Source organism: Pan troglodytes, chromosome 21 (assembly GCF_028858775.2).
Source record: "Pan troglodytes isolate AG18354 chromosome 21, NHGRI_mPanTro3-v2.0_pri, whole genome shotgun sequence".
NCBI lineage: Eukaryota > Metazoa > Chordata > Mammalia > Primates > Hominidae > Pan > Pan troglodytes.
The window spans coordinates 39264667-39285700 of record NC_072419.2 but is presented as its reverse complement, the minus strand read 5'-3'; the positions used below and the strand labels follow the sequence as shown (position 1 = coordinate 39285700).

Genomic DNA, 21034 nt, shown 5'->3' with positions numbered 1-21034 from the left:
GCTGCCACATGGGGAGGCGCTGTCCTGTGTATGAAGGATGGCACAGGTTTGCCAGGCACACTTGGAGGAGAGGAGAGGGAATGTTCCAGGAAGAGGGAAGAGCCATGCAAAGGCCTGGCTGCACATTGTTACTCGTTTTCCAGGTGCCAGGCACTCTTCTCAGAACTTTACAAGAATTGTCTGGTTTCATCCCTAGATGACCCGTGAGTAAATACTATAATATTCCCACTTCGCAGACGAGGAGCCCAAGGCACAGAGACAGCTCTGCTCCCTCTGCATGCTCCAGGAGGAATCAGCTGAGGCCAGGTCACAGGCAGCCTTAAATGCCAAACCTCGGAGCTTGGAGGCTTTCCTGTTGGCGCCAGGAATCCAGCCACTGCAGGGCTGTCTGTGACAGTGAGAGACGGTCAGAGGAGGTCAAGGATGGGCAGGAGGGGGATGGGATGAAAGAGAGAAGGGTGGGAGTCAGGGAAGGGTGTTCCTTGTGAGAGATGAGGAGGGACAGCTGGGGCTGTGCATGGAGAGGAGATAGAATAATGCAACCGTAACAAGAGCTAACTGGAACTGGGGGCTTCTTACGGATGGGTCACCATCCTGAGTGCTGGTTTAATCCTCGAAGCCATAATAGGACATCCTCAAGTTACTGATGAAGAAACTGAGGCTCAGGGAGAGGAAATGACTTGCCTGAGGCCGCATGGCTAACCAGAAGCCAGGAAGGGATTTGAACATGGGCAGCTAACTCAAGCCACTCATTTAACCATGATGGGAATCAGTAGCACTGGAAGTGTCTGGAAATCAGACACAGGAAGATAAACCCGAGCATGTCACCCGGCACTGGCATGTAGCAGGCACCAATAAACGTAGGGTGGATGAATGAAAAGAAAGGTCGAGAAAAGTGAAGGGAGGGTGGGACAGAGGAAGGGAAGGAGGAAGGGAAGCAAGGAAGAAGGGGGGAAGATGGATGGATGCATGGATGGATGGATGGATGGATGGATGGGAGAATGGGTGGGTGGGTGGATAGAATAATGGATGGGTAGAAAGTTGGATGGGAGGGTGGATGAATGGCTGAATAGGAGGCTAAATGGGAGGGTGAGTGGATGGATGGATGGGAGGCTGGATGGGAGGGGGGATGGATGGATGGATGGATGGATGGATGGATGCATGGATGGATGGTTGGATGGGAGGCTGGCTGGCTGGCTGGTCGGCTGAATGAATGAGTTGTGGACAAATCTTCAGATGAGCTCCAAGTCTCCCCTGCCTAGTGCCTAGCCTCAAATCCTCTGAGCCAGTTATCAAAACTTGGTTGGCACTTCTTCACTCAGGCCATCTGTAAGTGCCAACTTGGGGACATTTTTCACCAAAGGTGCCCATCGTAAGCAGTGGGGAGAAGCCCAGGACCTAGAGGCAGGACCCCTAGTCTCTCATCCCAACTCTGCCGCTGTGTGGACCAGGGCGAGCCAAGCCCTGCTCTGGCTTCAGTCTCCCCATCTGCACCAAGAGCGTTTGACACAGCTCTGTTCTGAGCTGTGTCCATGTCGGATGTGCAGCCAATAGGAACCCCCCACACCACAGGGCAAGAACAAGTCTCACTCATCCTTGCTTCCTGGGGTGCTAGTGCCTTTGTTTCCTGGAAAGCTCCTATTCTCCCTTCAAAATTCAGCTCAGATGTCACTTCTGATAAGCATCCCAAAGTCAGAAACAGAGAAAAATGCAGACTCAGAGAGAGAGAGGGAAAAGTAGAAGTATTTAGAGAAAGAGAGAAAGAGCTGGAGGCAAGGGGGGCAGGGACAGAGAGGAAGGCAGAACAGGACACAGAGGCTGCCCAGGCCAACAAGGTCAGTTTGGGACTCAAAGCTACAATGACAAGGCCCTGAGTCCCCTCACCTCCCAGAAGCTCCTACCTGGAGCTAAGGAGGGCACTGGAGGCAAAGGCCAAGTCAAGTCCTATGTGACTGGGGAATAAACCAGCCAGGAGATACCCAGATACAGGAGTCATTTATTGAAAGCTCAGGGTTTGCTACTGAGACCCCAGAGCTCTCTCTGAGGCAGTTCTATGATTAGCCAGGCAGTTCCTACCCCAAACTTGGAGTAGAGCTTCAGGGCCAGAGGGCATTTTTACTGTCACCAACATCAGCTAGAGACTGGGAGGGAAATTGAGGCAGAGTAGACAGGTGGTCTCTAGTAGTCAACAGGGAAGGCTGGTGGCCATGTCTCAGCCTCAGGATGCCACGGTCAGCACAACAGCATTCTGTAAGGAACAACCACTCGTGGTTACACCCCTGAGTCTCTGCAATGCCCCATCCCTGCAGCCATCTTTACTCCCCTGCCCTGGGATTGGCCCTGTACCTGGAATACAGCAGGCACTCATTAAATGAATAAATGAATGATGAAAAAATGACATCCAGTGTGGGACAGGCTCTGACTTGAGGACTTAATAGACTCAAGTTCAACTGCCATTTCTGCTATTAATTTACTGTGTGAACTTGGGCCAGAAATCTGACCTACTTCAGCCTTAGTCTTCATCTGAGAAATGGGTACAGAACTCTCTGCTCTGCCCACCTCCTAGAGCTATTCCACCACCCAAAGTTGGGCTGGTTTGAAAAGGATTGTGAGGCCATATCAATATTCCACAAGAAAAAGGGTCATGATCCATTGGTCATATCTGCTGCAGACACAAGATAAGGGAGAGATGGCATATGTATTTGTTGCTGTTGGACCAGGGGAACTGTGATTCTGTGAGTGAATCTTAGGTTCCATTCTAGAGGCCAGACATGTCTCTGCATCCAATGGGAAAGAACTCCATGATTGATTGATGATGTCTGCCATGGGCAAGAAATGGAGGAGTGGTAGCACACATGTCATATATTTGCCATTCCTAAGTTAGGTAATTTGTAACTCACTGAGAAATTTAGAAAATGGGTCAGGGACAGACAAGAGGATGAAGCAAAGCATTCCCCTCATTAGCTTCAAGCAGAGCTTTCCAGAGACAAGCTTAAGGCCCATCTGGGCCATATCTGCAGAGAAGGCTCACCTCTATGATCTCCAGAACTGAATTGGAAAAATTGATATTAAGAACCTTAGGCAGGGGAATTCCAACATCCAGGGCCACTGTGAAAAGAGAATCGTTGAAAACGAAGGTACATTGGTGAGGAGCTCTTGGACCCTAGGGACCCTCGGACCCTGCTGACCCTATTCCATCACTTTCACTAGCCAGCCAGTTCTCTTCTCACAGAATCAGCTTCTTATTGGCAAACTCCTACTCATCCTCCTACACCCAAACAAAAATGTCCCTATTCTGTATTGTGTCAGTGGTGCCCCCGTGTCAAGCCTCCTAAAGGCTTCATCAATCCCTTACACACTCTGGGTCATCTATATTCTAATCATTTGTTTATACGATTATTTCCTACTAGACTGTGGGAGCTTAAGCCAGGACTGAGGTCAGATCAGCGCTTGAAGTCCATAGGCTGGCAAGATGTAGGTGCTAATCAATGTCATTTAAATGGAAAAATTGGTGCCTCAGTTTCTGCATCTTGCGAATGAGGATCAACCTCTCTCTCTGGCCTCAGTGTCCCCATCAGAACCATAAAGAGAGGCAACAGACTAGACAATCCCAAATTCAGACACTCCATGTGTCCAAGAGAGCAAAACCTGCCATACCGTTAAGCTTTGGTGCATACACTGCCCGGACCACATGGCTGAGCCATTCTTCTAAACGCGATCCCTGCAACAGAACACACAGGGTGGTGGGGGTGGTGCTCTGGGGTGTGGCTTTACAGGCAGCAGCATCCCCTTCCCAGGGAGAGAAACCCAGGGGCCCAGCTGCCTCAGCCTCCCCCAAGCCTGAGGACACAGCTCCTGGCAGGCACAGGGCACTTGGGGGTGGCCTGGGCTGTCCACCAGTGACCCCGAAAGAGATTCTGTGATTTAGGCTGGCTTTACCCCAGGCCCCATGAGCTTGGAAGAAGTGCCTTCCTGTAAGACTCTGTTGGGGCTGGAGGTGGGCAGTGCCTAAGAAAGAGGGAAGGAAATGTGCCCAGCTCCAGTCTATGGGGTCTGACCTTAGATTCCTGTCAGTTTAGGGACTCTGAGAATGTTCTAGAACCTGAGCCCATGGTGAGATTCCAGAACCTCAGAACTCTGTAAGAAGCAGGAACCTCGGGGCTCTGTGAGCTCTGAAATGGAACTTGCTGAGTTCGGGAAATTTATTACTTGGGAGAAGTTCCAGAATGATGGACCCTTGTGAGGTTCTAGATGTCCACAACTTTGTGAGGTTCCAAGACCGTGGAAGATCATGAGATTCACTTTCCTAAGATGATCACTGTTTCTCTCTCTCTCCCTACTGCCCACACCCCCTGCTCTCTCTCACACACACCCACCCTGATATTTGCCCACTCTGGCTTAATTGGGGCGGAGCCCAGTCCTGAGGTCAGCTCAGCCATATGGCCCATGACTCATGGCCACCCCCTTTCCATGCCACACCTGAAGACTGTCATCACCGCCAAGCCCCTCACCCTCCCAGGAACTTACGTCAAAGGCATGGGTAAAGGAGGAGGCCACCTTGACACTGAGCCTGGTGGAGAGAAGAGAGATGCTGGGGCCCCTGCTACCCCCAACCACCCCTGTCCCACCCCCAGCCTGCCCCACCATAGCTCTCAGCATCAGGAAACAGGGTTACTGGCCCAACACTCTGCCTCTATCCAGCCTTGACTCAGAGACTCAGTTTTCCTACCTGTAAAATGGACCCAAAGGGACCTAACCTCCCTTCTGAGGCATCATGACCACCACCTTTGGCCTTGGCGCCTTTGTCTGACTCCCAGCTATTTGACCCTGGGCAGGTGGCTGAACCATTCAGAGGAGTGACCCTCCCCCAGACTGAGCACTGGACACAGAGTGCCTTGCATACAGCAGGTGCTCACTCAAGGCAGCAACTCACTGATGGATCATATCTGGCCCAAGTGCAGATTCAGGGCCAGAGCCTGGGCACGCATCTCTACCTCCTAAAAGACTGAGGCGTGAACTGCCATCAGGAAGTGGAGGTGCACCCAGGCAGCAGGCGAGGCCCTCCATCAAAGTCGGCAATGGGGCAACAATGGAAGGCAGGTGCCAGCAGTGGCCTGAGGAGCCTGTGGGGGTGCTAAGACGGAGTCAGAGGAGCACTGGGTGCCTGTGGCGTAGGACGTCAGGTCCCAGCAATCTCCAGGAAAGTCCCTACTGCCAGGGGAGGGACAGACAGGCCGGGGCCCCGCCATGGTGACAGCACTGAGGCCCAGACTGCACACCTGCTCTAGGGACGGCCTGCCGTGTGAGCCTGGGCCAGCACGATGCTTTGCAAACTGTAAAGTACTGTGCATGTAGATGGTGCTTTGCAAACTGTAAAGTACTGTGCATGTAGATGAAGGACTGTCACCAACACCATCATTCTGGTCATTATGATTATCTTGATGGATGCCTAGTTACCACAGGGGTGAGGAGAATAGAGAAGTAACAAGTTAACAAGTCCCCATAAATAACAACACATTTCCTGACACTCAAGGCCGGTTGTCTCTTGGTTAGCCTCTGGGGCTGATAACTCAGGAGTTTGGACTCCACATCCTGGCAGCAGGTTTATCTCTCAGAGGCAGGTTTTCAGCAGCAAAAGGGTGCCGTGGAAGAAGCCCACTCTTGAGCCTGCTGCTCTGAGCCCCCGATTCCTTGTCTATAACATGGACTAACACTGTCTCCTCCCTGGCGGGTCCTGAAGGCAAGGAGGATGCTGGAAAAACACCTGGAATTGCGTTGATGCTCAAGAAACGGGAGGCGGATCCTGTCAGCCCCTAATTCTTGTTCCTAAAGACAAGAACAAGATCCTGTCCCCAGGATCCCAAGTTACCGTTCCAGGGACAGGGAGATGTGCAGCTTGGTAGCCGAGGGAGCCAGCTGGGCACGCACAGTCATGACCTGCATGGGCAAAGCAGGCAGAGGTCACCCCCAATCGGCAGAAGGAGCTTGAGGACGGGTCTGCCTCCATCCATCTGTTCCGTCCACTAACCCTTACTGAGGCCCTACTGTGTGTCAGGGTCTGTGCTGAGCCCTGAGAAGGTAATTTGAAGGTTTTGCTGTTTTCTTGAACAGCAGAGAACCACAGTATTAAAATTGAGGGCAATTGGTAATGTAGGAGAGGAAGCTCTGGGGCTGCAGGAGCTTGGAGAGCCCCTCAAGCATGCCTGCTGTGCGGTGAGGGAAGGCCTTTCCAGTGAGGTAACAGTTGAATCTTGAAAGATGAGGAGTTAGTGGAAGGAAGGGGAAAATGGTACTCCAGGTGGTGGACCTAGCACAGACAAGCCAGGGAGGGAGGACCTGGTAGACCTGAGTAGCTGAGGCTTAGGGGACAAGGACAGGCAAGGCAAGGATGGGGCAGGAGGACAATGAATGTCAGGCTCAGGTGTTTGGCCATGGGGAGCCAAGGTGGAGGATCGGGGGAGGGGCCTGCCTCGGTCCAGATGTGTGCAGAGGTGGGGTGGAGGAAGCTGACTGGAGCGGGAGGGTCAGAGGAAGCTGGAGGGTCGTCAGGGAGATAGCTAGGGAGGTAGCTGGGCAGAGAGGCTGGGGAGATGGGGAGCAACGTCTGAGATCCCCAAGAAGCAGTGTGGGCAGCCCGAACAGGCCCAGGCAGACATGACAGGAGGGAGCAGGCAGGAACTGAGGCAGAGGCTTGGGTCTCAGCCCAGATGATGACAGTGGTTGTGGGGCGGGGGGCTTCCTGTGCTGGACTATGTGGGGCTCCCACCCTGAAATCAGGGGGACGGTACCTCCACAGTCCTGGAGATAGTCACCCCCATTTGGAACCCCAAAGCCGGGCCCCCAGCCACCCCTTGACCACTCACCGAGTTCAGCTCGAAGAGGGATTCAGGGGTCCCCTTAGGGACATAGAACAGCACATGGATGTTGGCTGGGAGGGAGACCAAGGCCTTCTTGTTGTGGAGTGTGACCGTGGGAGCTTCCCTCACCCGCAGGAACAGTAGGAGTTGCTGGTGCAGGGGCAGCTTCCCCAGGGCCTGGAGAAATGCAGGGGCATAACTTAGATGCCCCAGGACTACAATCAGTCAGTCAGTCAGCAAACACTCACTAAGCACCTACCAGGCACCGGGCAATGTGCTGGGCAACGAGGTTACAGCCTGAAAGACACAGGCCTGGGCTCAGCCCCCATGAGGCTGACACTCAGGTGTGGAGACACCGACCTGCAGGACTGCCAAATCAGACTTCCTGTCTCAAGCAGAGTCAGAATCCTCCCCGAGGCCATAGGCTCTGTGTCCTCCATCCCCTGCCCGCCTCTCCACTTCACCTGCTCTCCTCCCGCTGCTGCCCTGCGTTCTCCCTCCAGACTCACCGGCCACGTGGCTGCTCCTCCAGCTGCCAGGGATGCTCCCAGCAGGCGCCAGGGCCTTTGTACTTGCTGCTCCCTCTGCCTGGAAATATCTTCCCAGAGAACTGCAAAGTTCCCTCACTCACCTCCTTCACTCAAATGTTACCTCCTCACTGAGGCCTTGCAAAGCACCATGTCTAAAAGCACCAGCCAGCACTCCTAAGCCACCTTCCCACTCCATGCTCTTCCACCTTCTAACACTGTCTCTGTTTCTGTTTATTTGTGCAATGTCTGTCACCTCCAGCAGAATGGCAACCCCTTGAGCGCACAAGCTTTTTCCTCCTTTCATCTTTTGCCCTTTGTGCAGCCCCAGCTGCAGGTATGCCCTTGTTCCATTGCAGGGCCTGTTACACAGTAGGTGCTCAGTGGATATACGCTGACTGCCTAAATGAGGCACACAATCAGGAAATTCTGAGTCTCATAATTGCAACGTCATGAGACTAAGGAAATTACAGAACCACAGAAGCTTGGAACACATAAGCATGTCCCTTGCCTGCTGGAATTTGAGTCTAGGTTTCCTCAAGCCCAGAATCCCTAAGGGGCAGGATCATCAGGACCAGGAATCACCTGATTCCACCCTCACATGCCACAGAATCTGAAGCCACATGGGGCTCTAAAGCTGCGAGGCCAGCAAATGGAGACCAAAGGATTCAGCCTCCAGAGACAAGCCCAGCTTCCCCATGCTGGAGGGGCAGGCCCAGCTTGCTGCTTCTGGATACCCCTGCCCCAGCCAACTCCACTTGCCCCATGTCCCTCTCCACTCCTACTCTCTGGAGGTTCTTCTGAATGTCTGACTCCAATCGCATCCCTTCCATGAGGCTCCTATGCCCTTTAGCCAAGGGACTCTGGAAAGCTGAGGCCCCGACCTCATTCATCCAGACTGCTTTGAATCACCAACTTCAAGAACTCACAGAGTTTGTCCTCTGTGCCCCCAAACCCAGCTTTCATTTCCATCCTCTCTGGTGAGAGCCCAGGCCCCCTAGGCCTCTTTCCAACCTCTTTCAGAACCTGCTGTTACATAAGGACCTTGTAGTAGATATTTTAACTTCAGTACGAATTCCAGTTCTCACAGCTGGAAAGCAGCTGGTCCAGCCCCAGTTGAAGGATGGGAAAGCTGAGGCCTGGCCTGGAAGTCATGTACTTATGTCCACTAGTGAGACCTACCTGACACTCTCCCTTTTCTTTCCTCTCCAAGACAAGTGCCCTAGTCTTTTCTCTGGGGACATTGAAGACTAAGGTCAGGATGAAGTAAGCCAGTTGGTAGAAGGGAGCTCAGTAACCTGAAAAGACTTTTGTCCTTGTGTGCTACAGAAACAATTTCCATAGGATAAATGCCCAGTTGATTTCTGGGGCAGTCAAGCCCTAATCCTTTACTCTCTAAGCAAAATCTGCTATCAGGAAAGGATGCTGTGTTAGTCATTCACACTTTAGTGTGAATTTGGACTCAACTGTTGAATTGCAGTTGCCTGGAGAGCTGTATTGAGAAAGATTCTGGACTCCATTCATGGTCATCAGGAAAGAGCTACAATGATCAAAACCCATGAGAGCGTCACTCACCTCAGGGAGCAAAGCTGCCAGGTCTGTAGTTGTCAGTGGGACATCGCTGGGAACCTGGACCCCCAATGGGAGAGAGGGTTGGTGAGCACAGAGACAGAACAGGAATCCCTCAGCACACTCAGAGCAGTTTCGTTCACCACTCTTCCCCCTACCCTGCCAATTTCATACATATATCACTACAAACACTCAAGTTTGTTCTATCAGCTAGCGATTACTGAGCACTTACTGCATGCCAGGCAGATGCTAGGGGCTCTGCACGCCTTTGCTCATTTCACCTTTACAACAGCTCAAAGAGGTGGGTGCTACCATTGCCCTCATTTAACAGATGGAGACACTGAGGCTGTTGCCAAGGGTCACACAATTGGTAAGTGGTGACACCAGGATTTGAACCTGGGCAGGCTAACTTCAAAACCTTTTACTCTGCCAAGGCTCACGATCTAAAGGCCCAGGGATCTGACCCCAGATCTTTTTGCCTTTTACCCAAATAGTATTTTCAAAAACTATGAATTTATTTCTAGTATTTATAAATCAGGAAGTCATATGTAAATTTTTCAGTTTCTGGCTAAAGAGTTGGAAAATCTGGTCACACTGAGCCTGCACCCCCTCCCCTTGTGGCAGCTGAGTGGCAACTGCCTGAGAAATGGGGCACAGGGTCTCCAGTTCACTATAGTCCCATCAGGCTGCTAATTGATGGCCCAGCCTCCGGGGGCCCTGATGTTTGAGACACCCCCCCCACAACCGAACTACATATGCCCACTTCTCAGAACAGCCCTGTTCACACAGGATAAGCATACATGCAGCACCAGGACGAGGCCTCTGACATTCCTCTCTCTTGCCACGATGCTCATATGCAAACACTCAATGCTCCTATACACACACCCACATCCGCAGGCCACTCAGACATGCACGTTCTTACACGCAGAGTCTCTGCCTGGCTATGACTGCCCCCATCCCCCAGCTGGAAGACACCCTCTCCCCAGCTCAGGGTCCTGTTCCAGCCTCCCAGAGGCCTTCAGAGTGCTGTCTGGACCCCACTTGCAAGAAGTGAGTGACCAACCCCTGTTTCCTTGGGCCTGAGCTACAGGTGGGGAGCCCAGGCTGAGACCAAAATAAATGCCTCTGGGTGGGGCTTCTGGGGTCTGGGCTTTCCAGGATGTCAGAGGGGCCAGAATGGACAGAATGGAAGTTGGGAGGTACTAGAAGCTGCAGAACAAATGTTTGGGTAACTCTTGGTACAATCCAACCCTAGTTTTCTTCCTTCCTTCCTTCCTTCTTTCCTTCCTTCCTTCCTTCTTTTCTCTCTCTTTCTTTCTTTTTCTTTTCTTTCTCTCCTTCCTTCCTTCCTTCCTTCCTTCCTTCCTTCCTTCCTTCCTTCCTTCCTTCCTTCCTTCTTTCTCTTTTTCTGAGACAAGGTCTCATTCTGTGGCCCACACTGGAGTGCAGTGGCATAATCACAGCTCACTTCAGCCTTGACCTCCCAGGCTCACATGATCCTTCCACCTCAGCCTCCCAAGTAACTGGGACCACAGGCATGCACCACCATGCCTGGCTAATATTTGTATTTTTTGTAGAGATGGGGTGTCTCCTGGGCTCAAGAGATCCTCCCACATCAGCCTCCCAAAGTACTGGGATTACAGGCATGAGCCACCCTGCCTAGTTTTCTTTTCTTCCACTCAAATCTGCTCTTGAGAAAGCAGTGGAAATTTTAGTGGTTCACACTTTAGTGCTTAGACTCTAGAAAGGCTCATCTGATACAGGGATGGAAAGTGGGCTTCATTCCACATGCCAGTCCTGACCAATTGAAAGTGACCTCCTGGAGTGCCAAGTTGAGAAGGATTCAGAAGTCCCAGTCAGGTTTAACCAGGTAGAGGACCACGATCGATTAGCAATGTCTCCCCTAAGTACAGGAGTGGAGAACAGCAGTGTACACACTCTAAACTTGTTCAACTCCCTTTTATTATAGAGAGGAGGGCTCAGCAAGGCTGATCAGGGCCTAGGTCAACACTAGTAATGCCAAGGCACAGCAGGGCAAGGAGCCCCCATCCCCATCCCCCGGGCACCACACTCACCAGCTCAGGGGTGATGTCCATGTCGAGGGCGCCGTTGGTCTGCAGGAGTCCAAACATGGTGTTGAAGAGGTACAGTGGCACCATCACCTGGGATGTGTGGTCCTTCTTGGGGGGCACCTTGGCTGGGGCACGGGACTTGGGGAAGTCAATGATGTCACCAGCTACACTCTTCACGATAGGCTGCAGGGGCAGGAAACAGGGCCGAGGAGGGTCTTAAGGTGCTCACCCACCTGCCTTGATCCGGCATCCCCTATCTAGCCACCCCCAGCAGGAGGAGAGGCCCCTCTGGTTACTCACGTTGATGTCCAGTTCTATGTACTGGTTGGAGATGAGAGGCAATGTGGCCAGAGAGAATTCCACGGACCCAAGAGCCCCAAGGGACACCAGGCCTGCGTGGGAAAGTGGGGGCGAGAACGACCCTATAAGCCCAGTTCCCAATCATAATAGCCCCTATTTCCATTTATTGAGTGTCTGCTGAATGCCTAGCACTCTACTAAGCATTCACTTGGCTGCTACTGTCATCCCCATTTTACAGATGTGGAAATTGAGGCTTAGACAGGGGAAGTCACCAGGCCAAGGCCACACAGTCACGGTGTTCAAAACCAGGATTCCTGTTTTCCAGAGTTGATGCCACTAACACACTGCTACCCTGCCTTTCTTACATAACACCACCCATAGAGACATACCGGCCCCAAGTTTTCTATTCTTTTCCTGGTTGTGCCTTTTAATATTTTCCCAAACCCATTTTGTGAACACAGAAGGCACTTGTGTCTCCATAAGGCACAGAGAGACTGGGGTCTGCTGTGGCTGCGGGGCCTTGGGTTCCTTACTTGAGCTCTCTGGGCCTCGGTCATCTAGTCTGACCAGGTAATCATTATATCTTCCCCCTGTTTCTGACAGTGCCAAGCGCACACGAGGTGCTCAGTAAGTGTTGGTCTGCAGCACCCAACATAGAGAGAACTGATGGTTCTGGGTCTGCATGCCCTGCTAGGCGGCCTCAGCCCAGGCCTCCTCCATGAGGCTCCTCAAAGGGGCAGCCTGTCAGTGTGAGGAGGAACTAAAGGACCCCGAGATCCTGCCGCTTCTGGCTCCCCTTCGTACCCTACCCCATTGGGGTCATACAGAGACGGGTAGAAGGGGCAAAGAGGAGGGCATTGAGCCCTGACTTACCCAGCACAGCCCCCAGGAGCTCATTCACCACACCCAGCACACTGTCCACCACGGGGCACAGCTGTGTCAGGGAGACACATGTTACAGGGCAAAGAAGAGCTCACTGCGAGGACAGCTGCATGTTCTTTAGATGCTTTGCTATCTGCTGCTATGTGGTGCTGGGGACCAAGGCAAGGCGGAAGGCAGAGACAGACAGAAGACACACAGGTGGGAGGCAGGGAAGGGGCTGGGGCTTGAGGTGTCAGAGGGTTGGGTGGCCCCCAAGCTGTCTTCCCTTGGTTACAAGAGCCCCATTAGAAAACCCCTAAAGGTGGCTGGGGGACCATGGGAGACACATTTCAGGGGCTGGTTTGGGCATGCGGACAAGGCCTTTACCTGAGGAGGCAAAAGCGGCTTTGGTTCCCCATAAAGTCACAGGCCATCCCCTGCCATTCTACGTGGGCACTGGGAAGCCTAGGATCAAGACCCCACAGAGGGGCACCTCCTCTCCTCCACCCAGAGAGTCAGGCCTGGATCTGGAGTGTCCATTCTGCATATCACCACGTGTTCATTCCTAACCCCTGTGCTAGGAGAATAGGGAGCAAGTGGTTCAACTTTCAGAATCCAAGTCTGGGAATCACAGAACCTGAGTTCCATAGCCCACTGGAGTGGGAGCCTCAGAGAGGATGCAGTCCAGCCCCTTCATCCTCCAGCTGAGGCCAGAGAAGAAGGTGGCCTGTCCAAGGTCACAGCTGTATTCAGAGAGACAAAAGAGGGCTGTCACACGTCAAGTGGGGGCCCCAAACTCCAGGATTTCTGGGGTCAGGCAAGTCACAGAAATGAGAGGAGACCAGAGGGGCTCTGCTGGGGATGGAGAAAGCAAACCCTCTGAGCACCAGATGGGAGGTACCAGAGGTACTTCCCACTTACAGGAGGGAGGTATCAGGCAGCCAGGATGGCTGATTGCACAACAGAAGCCAGAAATCTGGACTGTTACGAGAAATCTTCAATGCTGAATGTTGGCAATGAATGCTCATTTTCAAAACCTCTTTGTATCACACAAAACCTAGCTGCTGGCCAATTGCCCCAGAGACTAAGTTAGGGGCTCCCGTTGAAATGCACCTTCATGCCCTGGTGGAAACCTGCCTGACATGGTCTTGCTTAGGGGCCCCTCCTCCTGCTAAGCTTCTTTTCCAAACTGGCTTCCTCAAGCCCAGGGCAGTTTTGCCAACCCTAGGCTCCCATTCTTCTGCTGCCCCCAGCAGCGTTCGCAAGAATGCACAGGGAGAGCCAGCTAGGCCGTGCGGTCAGGAGGCCTGACTGCCCTTTGCTGCCTATGTGGCCCTCCCCTCTTCCTCGGTGATATGGGGTTTGGGCCAGACCAGCTCTCTCGAGTGCGGAAGCCAGGATGTTCTGGGGCAGGCCATGGACAGGCATCCTTTAATCTTAATATGTTTAATTGTGATGTATGAATAAAGGTACATGTGTTTTTCTAGACATGATTGCCAAGCACAGGGCTCAGTTTAAAATCACCAAGTGATCCAATTTTCATTTCACGCTAATTTAAAGAAAAACATAAAGTCGGTACTAATACAAATGGCAGAAACAGAGCAGGGGTAAGAAGGAGCCTACGATTTGGGAGCAGGGGACCCAGGCCGAAAGGATCGTGTCATCCACCCCCAGACTAGCAGGCGCGCCAGGAAGGCCGGTCAGCAGGCCCGGATGGGATTACCAGGTGGGTGTGGAAGGGAAGTACAGCCTAATCCTGCCTGGCGCCAAACTTCACCCAAAACCAGAGGGGGAAAGAGGCCCAGTCCTGGGAGAGGGCATGCTGGCACACGGCCCGCACACTCACCAGTCCCGGAAGCACCTTGAAGAGCATCTGTTCCACGACCCCAAAGAGTGGTGTGGGCAGCAGCCTGAGCAGAGGGAGACACATGTGGGTGCGGCTGCCAGGTGGACGGTTCAACCCAGATGACAGGGTCGGGCGGACACTAGGGGCTCTGGATTTCTCCTGTCCCTTCTCTTGGGGGTGGTGTTGACTGCGGCTTTGGAGACCTGAGTTAAATCCTGGCTCCTCCTCCCGAGGGGACCCAGGGGATGGTTTCATTTTCCCCAACTGTACAATGCCTACCTTAGAGAGCTGCTGCTGCCCGGGTTACATGGGAGTGTGTATGTGGCTGGTGTAAAATCTGTGCTTGACAAATGTCTGTCTCCTTTGTCCCTCTAACAGTTGTAGACAAGAGACATTTAGGCCTAGGACAATGGTTGTTATTGAGCCCCCAGAGTGGGGGTTCAACAAGTATTTGTTAGATGAATGAATGAATGAATGAATGAATGAATGATGGCCTGAGGATAAGTGCATGTAGACAGGCTCAGGTCTGTTTGGAGACCATGGGGGTGCAGGATGGCAACCACAGAGCCCCAAACACAGGACACCAACACCATCCTGGGCTCCACTCCTCCCCAGGGCCCCTCCATCCCAGAGGAGCAGGATGGAACCACTGGAATTTAAGGAGCCCAAAGCCCTTGCCTGGAATCCCTTTCTTAGGGCCCTCGTGGAGACAGGAGCAACCCAGTTACCCTGTTCCTGGGAGCTAACACAGAACTGCCTGATGATCCCCCACTGCTCAGAGTTACCCAACAAAGATGGAGCAGGGGCCGGGATTGGGATTGGGCCTGGAAGGTGGACACAGAACGGGGAGACACAAGTGGGAGGCAGCTGTGGGCTGGCTCAGAGTGCTGGCAGAGGCCTTGGACCCAGCCAGAGCGCAGCCCCTCTCCATCCCTGCCGGATCTGTGCGTGTGATCCTAGGCAAGGAGACCTCTGGGCCTCCATGGTCCCATGAAAGTGATGATTGAGAGGTCAGGCACGGTAGCTCACACCTGTAATCCCAGCACTTTGTGAGGCCAAGGAGGGCAGATCACTTGAGGTCAGGAGTTCGAGACCAGCCTGGCCAACATGGTGAAACCCCGTCTCTATTAAAAATACAAAAATTAGCATGGTGGTGGGCGCCCGTAATCCCAGCTACTTGGGAGGCTGAGGCAGAAGAATTGCATGAACCCGGGAGGCAGAGGTTGCAGTAGGCCGAGATGGCACCACTGCACTCCAGCCCGGGTGAAAGAGTGAGACTCTGCCTCAGAAAAAAAAAAGAAAAAGAAAAAGAAAAAAGTGATGATTCAACAAGGTGTAGGGAGAGCCACCTGGACAGACCCTGGGAAGAGACTGAAGTCACAGCCCCTTCCGAATCATCAAATCCAGCTCCACATATACAGATGGGGACACGGGGGCCCAGAATGGGGAGATAGGGAGTGGGTCTCCCTGAGGTTACACAGCAAGTCAGAGGCAGAGTTGGGTCTCATGTGCTGAGAGCAGGGGCTGAAATCCCGCAAATGGAGGGATCCCAGCTGACCCTGGGCCCGCTCTGGGGGAGAGGGGACGGCAGGATCCCGTGAACCAAACTAGGGGAATTGCCCAGGAGTGGGTGGCACAAGCTATGGATTAAGCCGGAGTCCCTGTCAGTGGTGGGACTCAATCTGTCGGTCTGTGCAGTGGGTTGAAACCGGCGGGACAAGCAGGGGTAGGATGAGTTCAGGCCCACGCAGCTGGCAGCTCCAGGGAGAGCTGGGAGATGCCCAGATGGGTGCGAGATGATCCTGAGCGGGTCAGGGTTGCAGGCTGGAACCTGCAGACTCACCCTGAGAACAGGCTGATGTGGCCCAGGAGCGTGCTGCAGCGCTTGAGGATAAGGATGGGTGTGCCCCTTGAGCTCACGGCCAGCGCCACCCGCGATGTCACGTTCACCTCCGCAGCCAGCTGCAGAAGGCCCCCAAGGGGGCTGCAAGAAAGGACACTGGGGGCGTGGCCAGGCAGCCAGCTCCCACCCTTGGCCCCGCCCACCAGGGTGGCCCTGCGAGTGGCCTAGGCTCTGTGCCCCCTTCTCAGCCTCTGCCTCCCTGCCCCATTTTGCACTTCCCTGCACCCTCTTCCCTGACCCTCTCAGGTGAGCCTGAGCGGTGGGGTCCGGGTCTGGAGGAAGAGCGAAATGGAAGTCCCTGGGGAAGGGCAATGGCATAGGATCCAGGGGGGAAACAGTAGGATTGGGAGTCCCTTGGGGAGGAAATAGGGTGAAAGGAAATGGGGGATACAGAGGGGTGGGAGTGGGGGGACAGCAGAGTAGGAGTCTCCAACAGGTCAGGGGGTGGGATAGGAAGCAGGAGGGTAGAGGTCCCCAGGACACACTCACCCAGAGCAATGCATGCCCACTTTGGTGTGCAGGCTCAGCTGCACCCCAAATCCCGGCAGCAGCTTCAGCGACACCTTTGGCAGCGTGAGCTCCTCAATCTTCAGACTAGGATGGGAGTCAGGGAGAGAGTTGCTCACTCCCAGACACCCCCCAGTGCCTCCACCATCCCAGCCCAGGCGGCGCCCAGAGTGGCTCTTGGTGGTGTCCCCTATCTCACCTCAAACCCACAGAGCCAGCTGCGAGCCCTTGGCCCATCACTTCATCTCTCTGGGCCTAGTTTCCTTATCTGTAAAGTGGGGCGATACTAGTTCCTACCTCACAGGAGTGTTGCAAAGACAAGTGAGATAATTCGAGTGCAGAACCTGGTACAGTGTGTGCTCAACAAATGTCCTATCATCATCACCGCTAGAGGCTCAAGGAATTAAAGTTTTTCCTCACTCCATCTCCACAGTCTCAGCCCTGGTTTGGTTTCTGGCCTTGACATTGCGCCCTGCTATACCCCTGCACACTCACACAAATGCAACCCGAGTGGGTTCTCAAACACGACTCCTCACAAGTCATTACTCTCTGTCCTCTGGGTCTTTGCCCAGGCCATTTCCTCTGTCTGGAACACCCTTCCCTTGACCCTTCTTCCATTCTGCATCCCTCTTCAGCTTGCTGACTCCTCCCAGTTCATGTGCACTCCTCCAGGAAGCCTTCCATCCTGGTTTTCTGCCTCGGGCAGATGCCCTCTGAGCCCTGCCTGGGCTGCCTCCATCACTGCCCTGAGCCCATGGGATCTTCGCTGTCAGACTCCACCACCTATGAGGAGCTCTTCAAGGCACGAACAATGCCAAGCTCATGTCTGAGACTCCAGCCTCACCGAGAAAGCGGATTTCACAGGGGAGGGAGAGTAAATATTGCATTAATAATAACAATAATATCTATCCAACACTTACTCTCTGCCCGGCTCTATTTCAGCTGCTTGGCACAGATTAACTCACTGTCCTGGCAACAACCCCATGAGTAGCTGCTAATACTGCAGCCAGTAAAAGGCAGATGGTTCAAACTCCAGCTCTGCCACTAACTGACTGGATGGGCTTGGGCTAGTCACAGTGCTGCTGTGCCTCAGTTTCCCCATCTGTAAAATAGGGACATTGACAACACCTACCACAGAATGACACACAGCGAACCTCGAGCAACATCAATATTTACCAGCCTGCTTTCCGGACATTATGTTCCATTTAGGGAAGTGAACACCCATCAGCCCTTCTTTCCGCTCCCAGTACCCCATTGCCTCCTGTCCAGTGACTCTTCTCCATACACTGGGCTTCAGCCTTGCCTGGGCCCTGTTGTTTGACCTTCCCCTAATTCACCCACCAGCCATAGACTGGTTTCCACTGGACTTGACCAGGCAGTATGGGCTGTGATGAAACACACAGACACATTCCCCGCTCCTGCCCTAGCTGGGTGAGCTTGGGCAGGTCACTTCACTGCCAGGAGCCTCTATCTCCTCACCTGTTAAATGCAGTTCATAATAGTCCTACCTCTGGGCTCAGTGAGATAATTCATTTACAATGCACAGTGCTAGACACACAGAAAACCCTGAATAGGTGCTCATTGAGTTAGTGCATATTAGCTATAATGTGATGCTCTTCATTCATTCATTCAAAAATACTTTTTTAAATGAAAAAAAAAAAAAAAGCTGTGTTCTGGAATCCTATGTTTAGGAAAACATTGAGACCACAGCAGGAGTGTTCTGGAATCCTATATGAGCAACAAACTTTCAGACCCTAACTGCAGTGTTCTTTGGTCCTGTGTGAGGGACAAACATTCATACCCTAGTAGCAGTGTTCTGGAATCCTATGTGAGGGACAAACATTCAGACCACAGCAGGAGTGTTCTGGAATCCTATTTGAGGGACAAACATTCAGAACCTGGTAACAGTGTTCTGGAATCCTGTGTGAGGGGCCAACATTCAGACAATTGTAGCAGTCTTCTGGAATCCTATGTGAGGGACAAACATTCAGACTATCTTAGCAGTGTTCTGGAATCCTATGTGAGGGACAAACATTCAGACCCCAGCTCACGCCTGTAATCCCAGCACTTCGGGAGGCCGAGGCAGGCAGATCTCCTGAGATCAGGAGTTCAAGACCACCCTGACCAATATGGTGTAACTTCTTCTCTACTAAAACTACAAAAATTAGCCCATTGTGGTGGTGGGCACCTGTAATCCCAGCTACTCGGGAGGCTGAGGCAGGAGAATCGCTTGAACCCGGGAAGCGGAGGTTGCAGTGAGCCAAGATCATGCCACTGTACTCCAGCCTGGGCAACAAAGCAAGACTGTGTCTCAAAAAAAAAGGGGAAAAAAAGCTTTTTGAGCATACACTGTGTCCCTATTTATGATCCCGGGGACACAACAGTGAACAAGCCAGACAAAAATCCTACCCCTCCTGGGGTTTATAATCTAGCAAAGGAGACATAAAATAAACCTGTAAAATGTATGGTGGGGATAAGAAAGGGCTAATCAGTGCACACCTCTTTTGAGCGGACACCAGGAGGAGGTGAAAAAGGGAACCATGCTGATAGCTAGATTAGCCCAGAGAGACTAAGCAACTTCCCCAAGGTCAAACAGTGAGTAACTAGTGTTGACCCCAGAGCTGGAACCCTCAACCACAGTGGCATTCTGCTGTTCTTGTCCTGCCAGGCATGCAGTAGAGTCATCATTTTTAGACCCGGATCACAACCCTCCCACACAACCTTCACTGCCTATTGGACAAATTAAAAAGAGCCAATCTCTCCTCAATTCCTGGAAGCAAAGCCAAGTCTTCCTGTAGGGCATGCGGCAGGTGGGACTCACCCAGAGAGCTCCTCGACAATGCCAAAAACCCCTCCGTGGCCCAGCAAGCCGCCTCCTCCAAGCAGCCCTCCTGAGCCCAAGAGGCCCCGGTTCACAGCTGTGACCGATCCCAGCACATTCTGCAGAATGGGCTCCCCAACCAGTGAGTTCTGGATGGCTGCAGAGAGAGTGGAAGTAGGAAGGTACTAGAAACTCCAACCTCACCCCCAGGACCATGGCAGCTGCCTCCTTCCTCTGAGATTGAGTAGGCTTCTTTTTAAAAACGGAATTAACCCAGAGGTTACACTCAAATGGTGGAACCCACTAAGCCATAACAGCCTCTTACTCCCACCGCAGGGCCTGTGGCCACCCTCCCTGCCTGGCATGTGGGAGGTACCCAGTAAGTGTTTGGAGAATGAATGAGCAAATCTCATAACAATCCCTTCATTTTACCAGTGGGAAAACTGAGGCTCAGAGAGGGGCAGAGACGTGTCCAAAGTCACACAGCAAATTGGGTTGGGGTCAGTAGTGTAACTTGGCTCCTGATCCCGGACTGCCCTACAGCACTGAAAGGGAGGGCAAAGAAGGGGGAGCTTGTAGCCACCAGGGCTCAATCAAGTTGGAGGAGATGGTCTCTGCTTCTCTCCTGGGCACTCCAGGCCTGACTCTGTGCAGACTGTGGGAAGGGCAGGATGGAGGAATGGCCCTGTAGAAGTAGAGGCAGGCCAGGGGGCCTCTCTGAAGCATTTCCTGCTCACGACCAATCTACTCTATCCCTGAGACTGTCACCACAGGCCACCGGGCTCTGTAGTACCAAATGCCAAGTACAGTTCCCCTACCCTAGTGATGTGAGGCAGAGACACTGGCCCAGCTAGCACCTTCCTCTCGACCTCTTCAACCTCACTCTGTACCTGTCCCTGAGCCACACACAGTCCCCAAACAGCCTCAGCCCATATCACCCAGTCCACCTCCCGTAAGAGGGAATTCATCGCCCATTCAAGCCTGCAAGGGAAACTTTCACTCCTGCACAGCTACTCCCAGGAGAATGTGCTCTCTAAGCAGCTGAGAATCACAACCTGCTCTTATCTGCTCTTAAAGCAGATGCTCTAAGCATATAGATTGAGTCGTTGACATTGCAGCAGCCCCCTCACAGACTGCCCACCTGGGGCTCACCTTTGCCGAGTTCATCCTTGTCAATCCGAGCGAGCGTGCTCACCGTCTCTAGCAGCCCCTGGCATGGAGTCGCCAGGCCCCAGAGCAGAAGCAGGGACCACAGGGCCAGCATGGCTGTCTGCATGCCTATAAGGGGCAGAAGGAGGAACTCTGAGACCCTTCTCCTGCTCAAGCCTTTCCCCTCTCTGTTCCCATTATCAGCCTTCCCCCTTCCTGCCCACCTGGCACAGCCCAAATTGAGCTTCACTCCCAGGAAAGCCTTCTCCTCCCAAATGTAAGCAGAGCTAACATGCAGGTGGCACGGTGCAGCTGCCAATGCACTCAAGTCTCCAAGGCACTTTCCAAGCCTCTCCCTCATTGGGTTCCATTTCTCAGCTGGGAAAACTGAGACCGAAAGGGGTAGGGGACTAGACCAAGGCCACAGAACTAATCAGAGACAGTCAGAATTCAAGCCTGAGTCCATCTGACATAAAAATCTTCATCCTCAGAGGCCCAGTGAGCCTGGCCGGGTGTCTGGAGTGACAGCTGCAGACAGAGGGGCTTCCCCCTCCAGGACAGCAGGATGAGAGCTTTGTTTCCAGCAGCTGCTTCCCACTGGCTCATGAGGCTGTTTCAGAAG

The 21034-nt window shown here is 53.0% G+C and overlaps 1 protein-coding gene across 1 annotated transcript; it reads right to left on the bottom strand.

Annotated features, from left to right (window-relative positions):
* Window positions 1–1977: 1977 nt before the first annotated feature.
* Window positions 1978–20539, bottom strand: BPIFB3 (BPI fold containing family B member 3). Its single transcript, XM_001154813.6, has 15 exons — window positions 20416–20539; window positions 19264–19420; window positions 16425–16529; window positions 15876–16016; window positions 14033–14096; window positions 12199–12259; window positions 11326–11417; window positions 11029–11208; window positions 8960–9013; window positions 6864–7034; window positions 5870–5937; window positions 4528–4570; window positions 3658–3721; window positions 3032–3108; window positions 1978–2248 (listed from the first exon to the last, which is right to left on the bottom strand). Exons 1-15 carry the CDS (start codon window positions 20537–20539, stop codon window positions 2219–2221), a joined length of 1431 nt encoding a protein of 476 aa, XP_001154813.1. The 3' UTR covers window positions 1978–2218.
* Window positions 20540–21034: the final 495 nt, after the last annotated feature.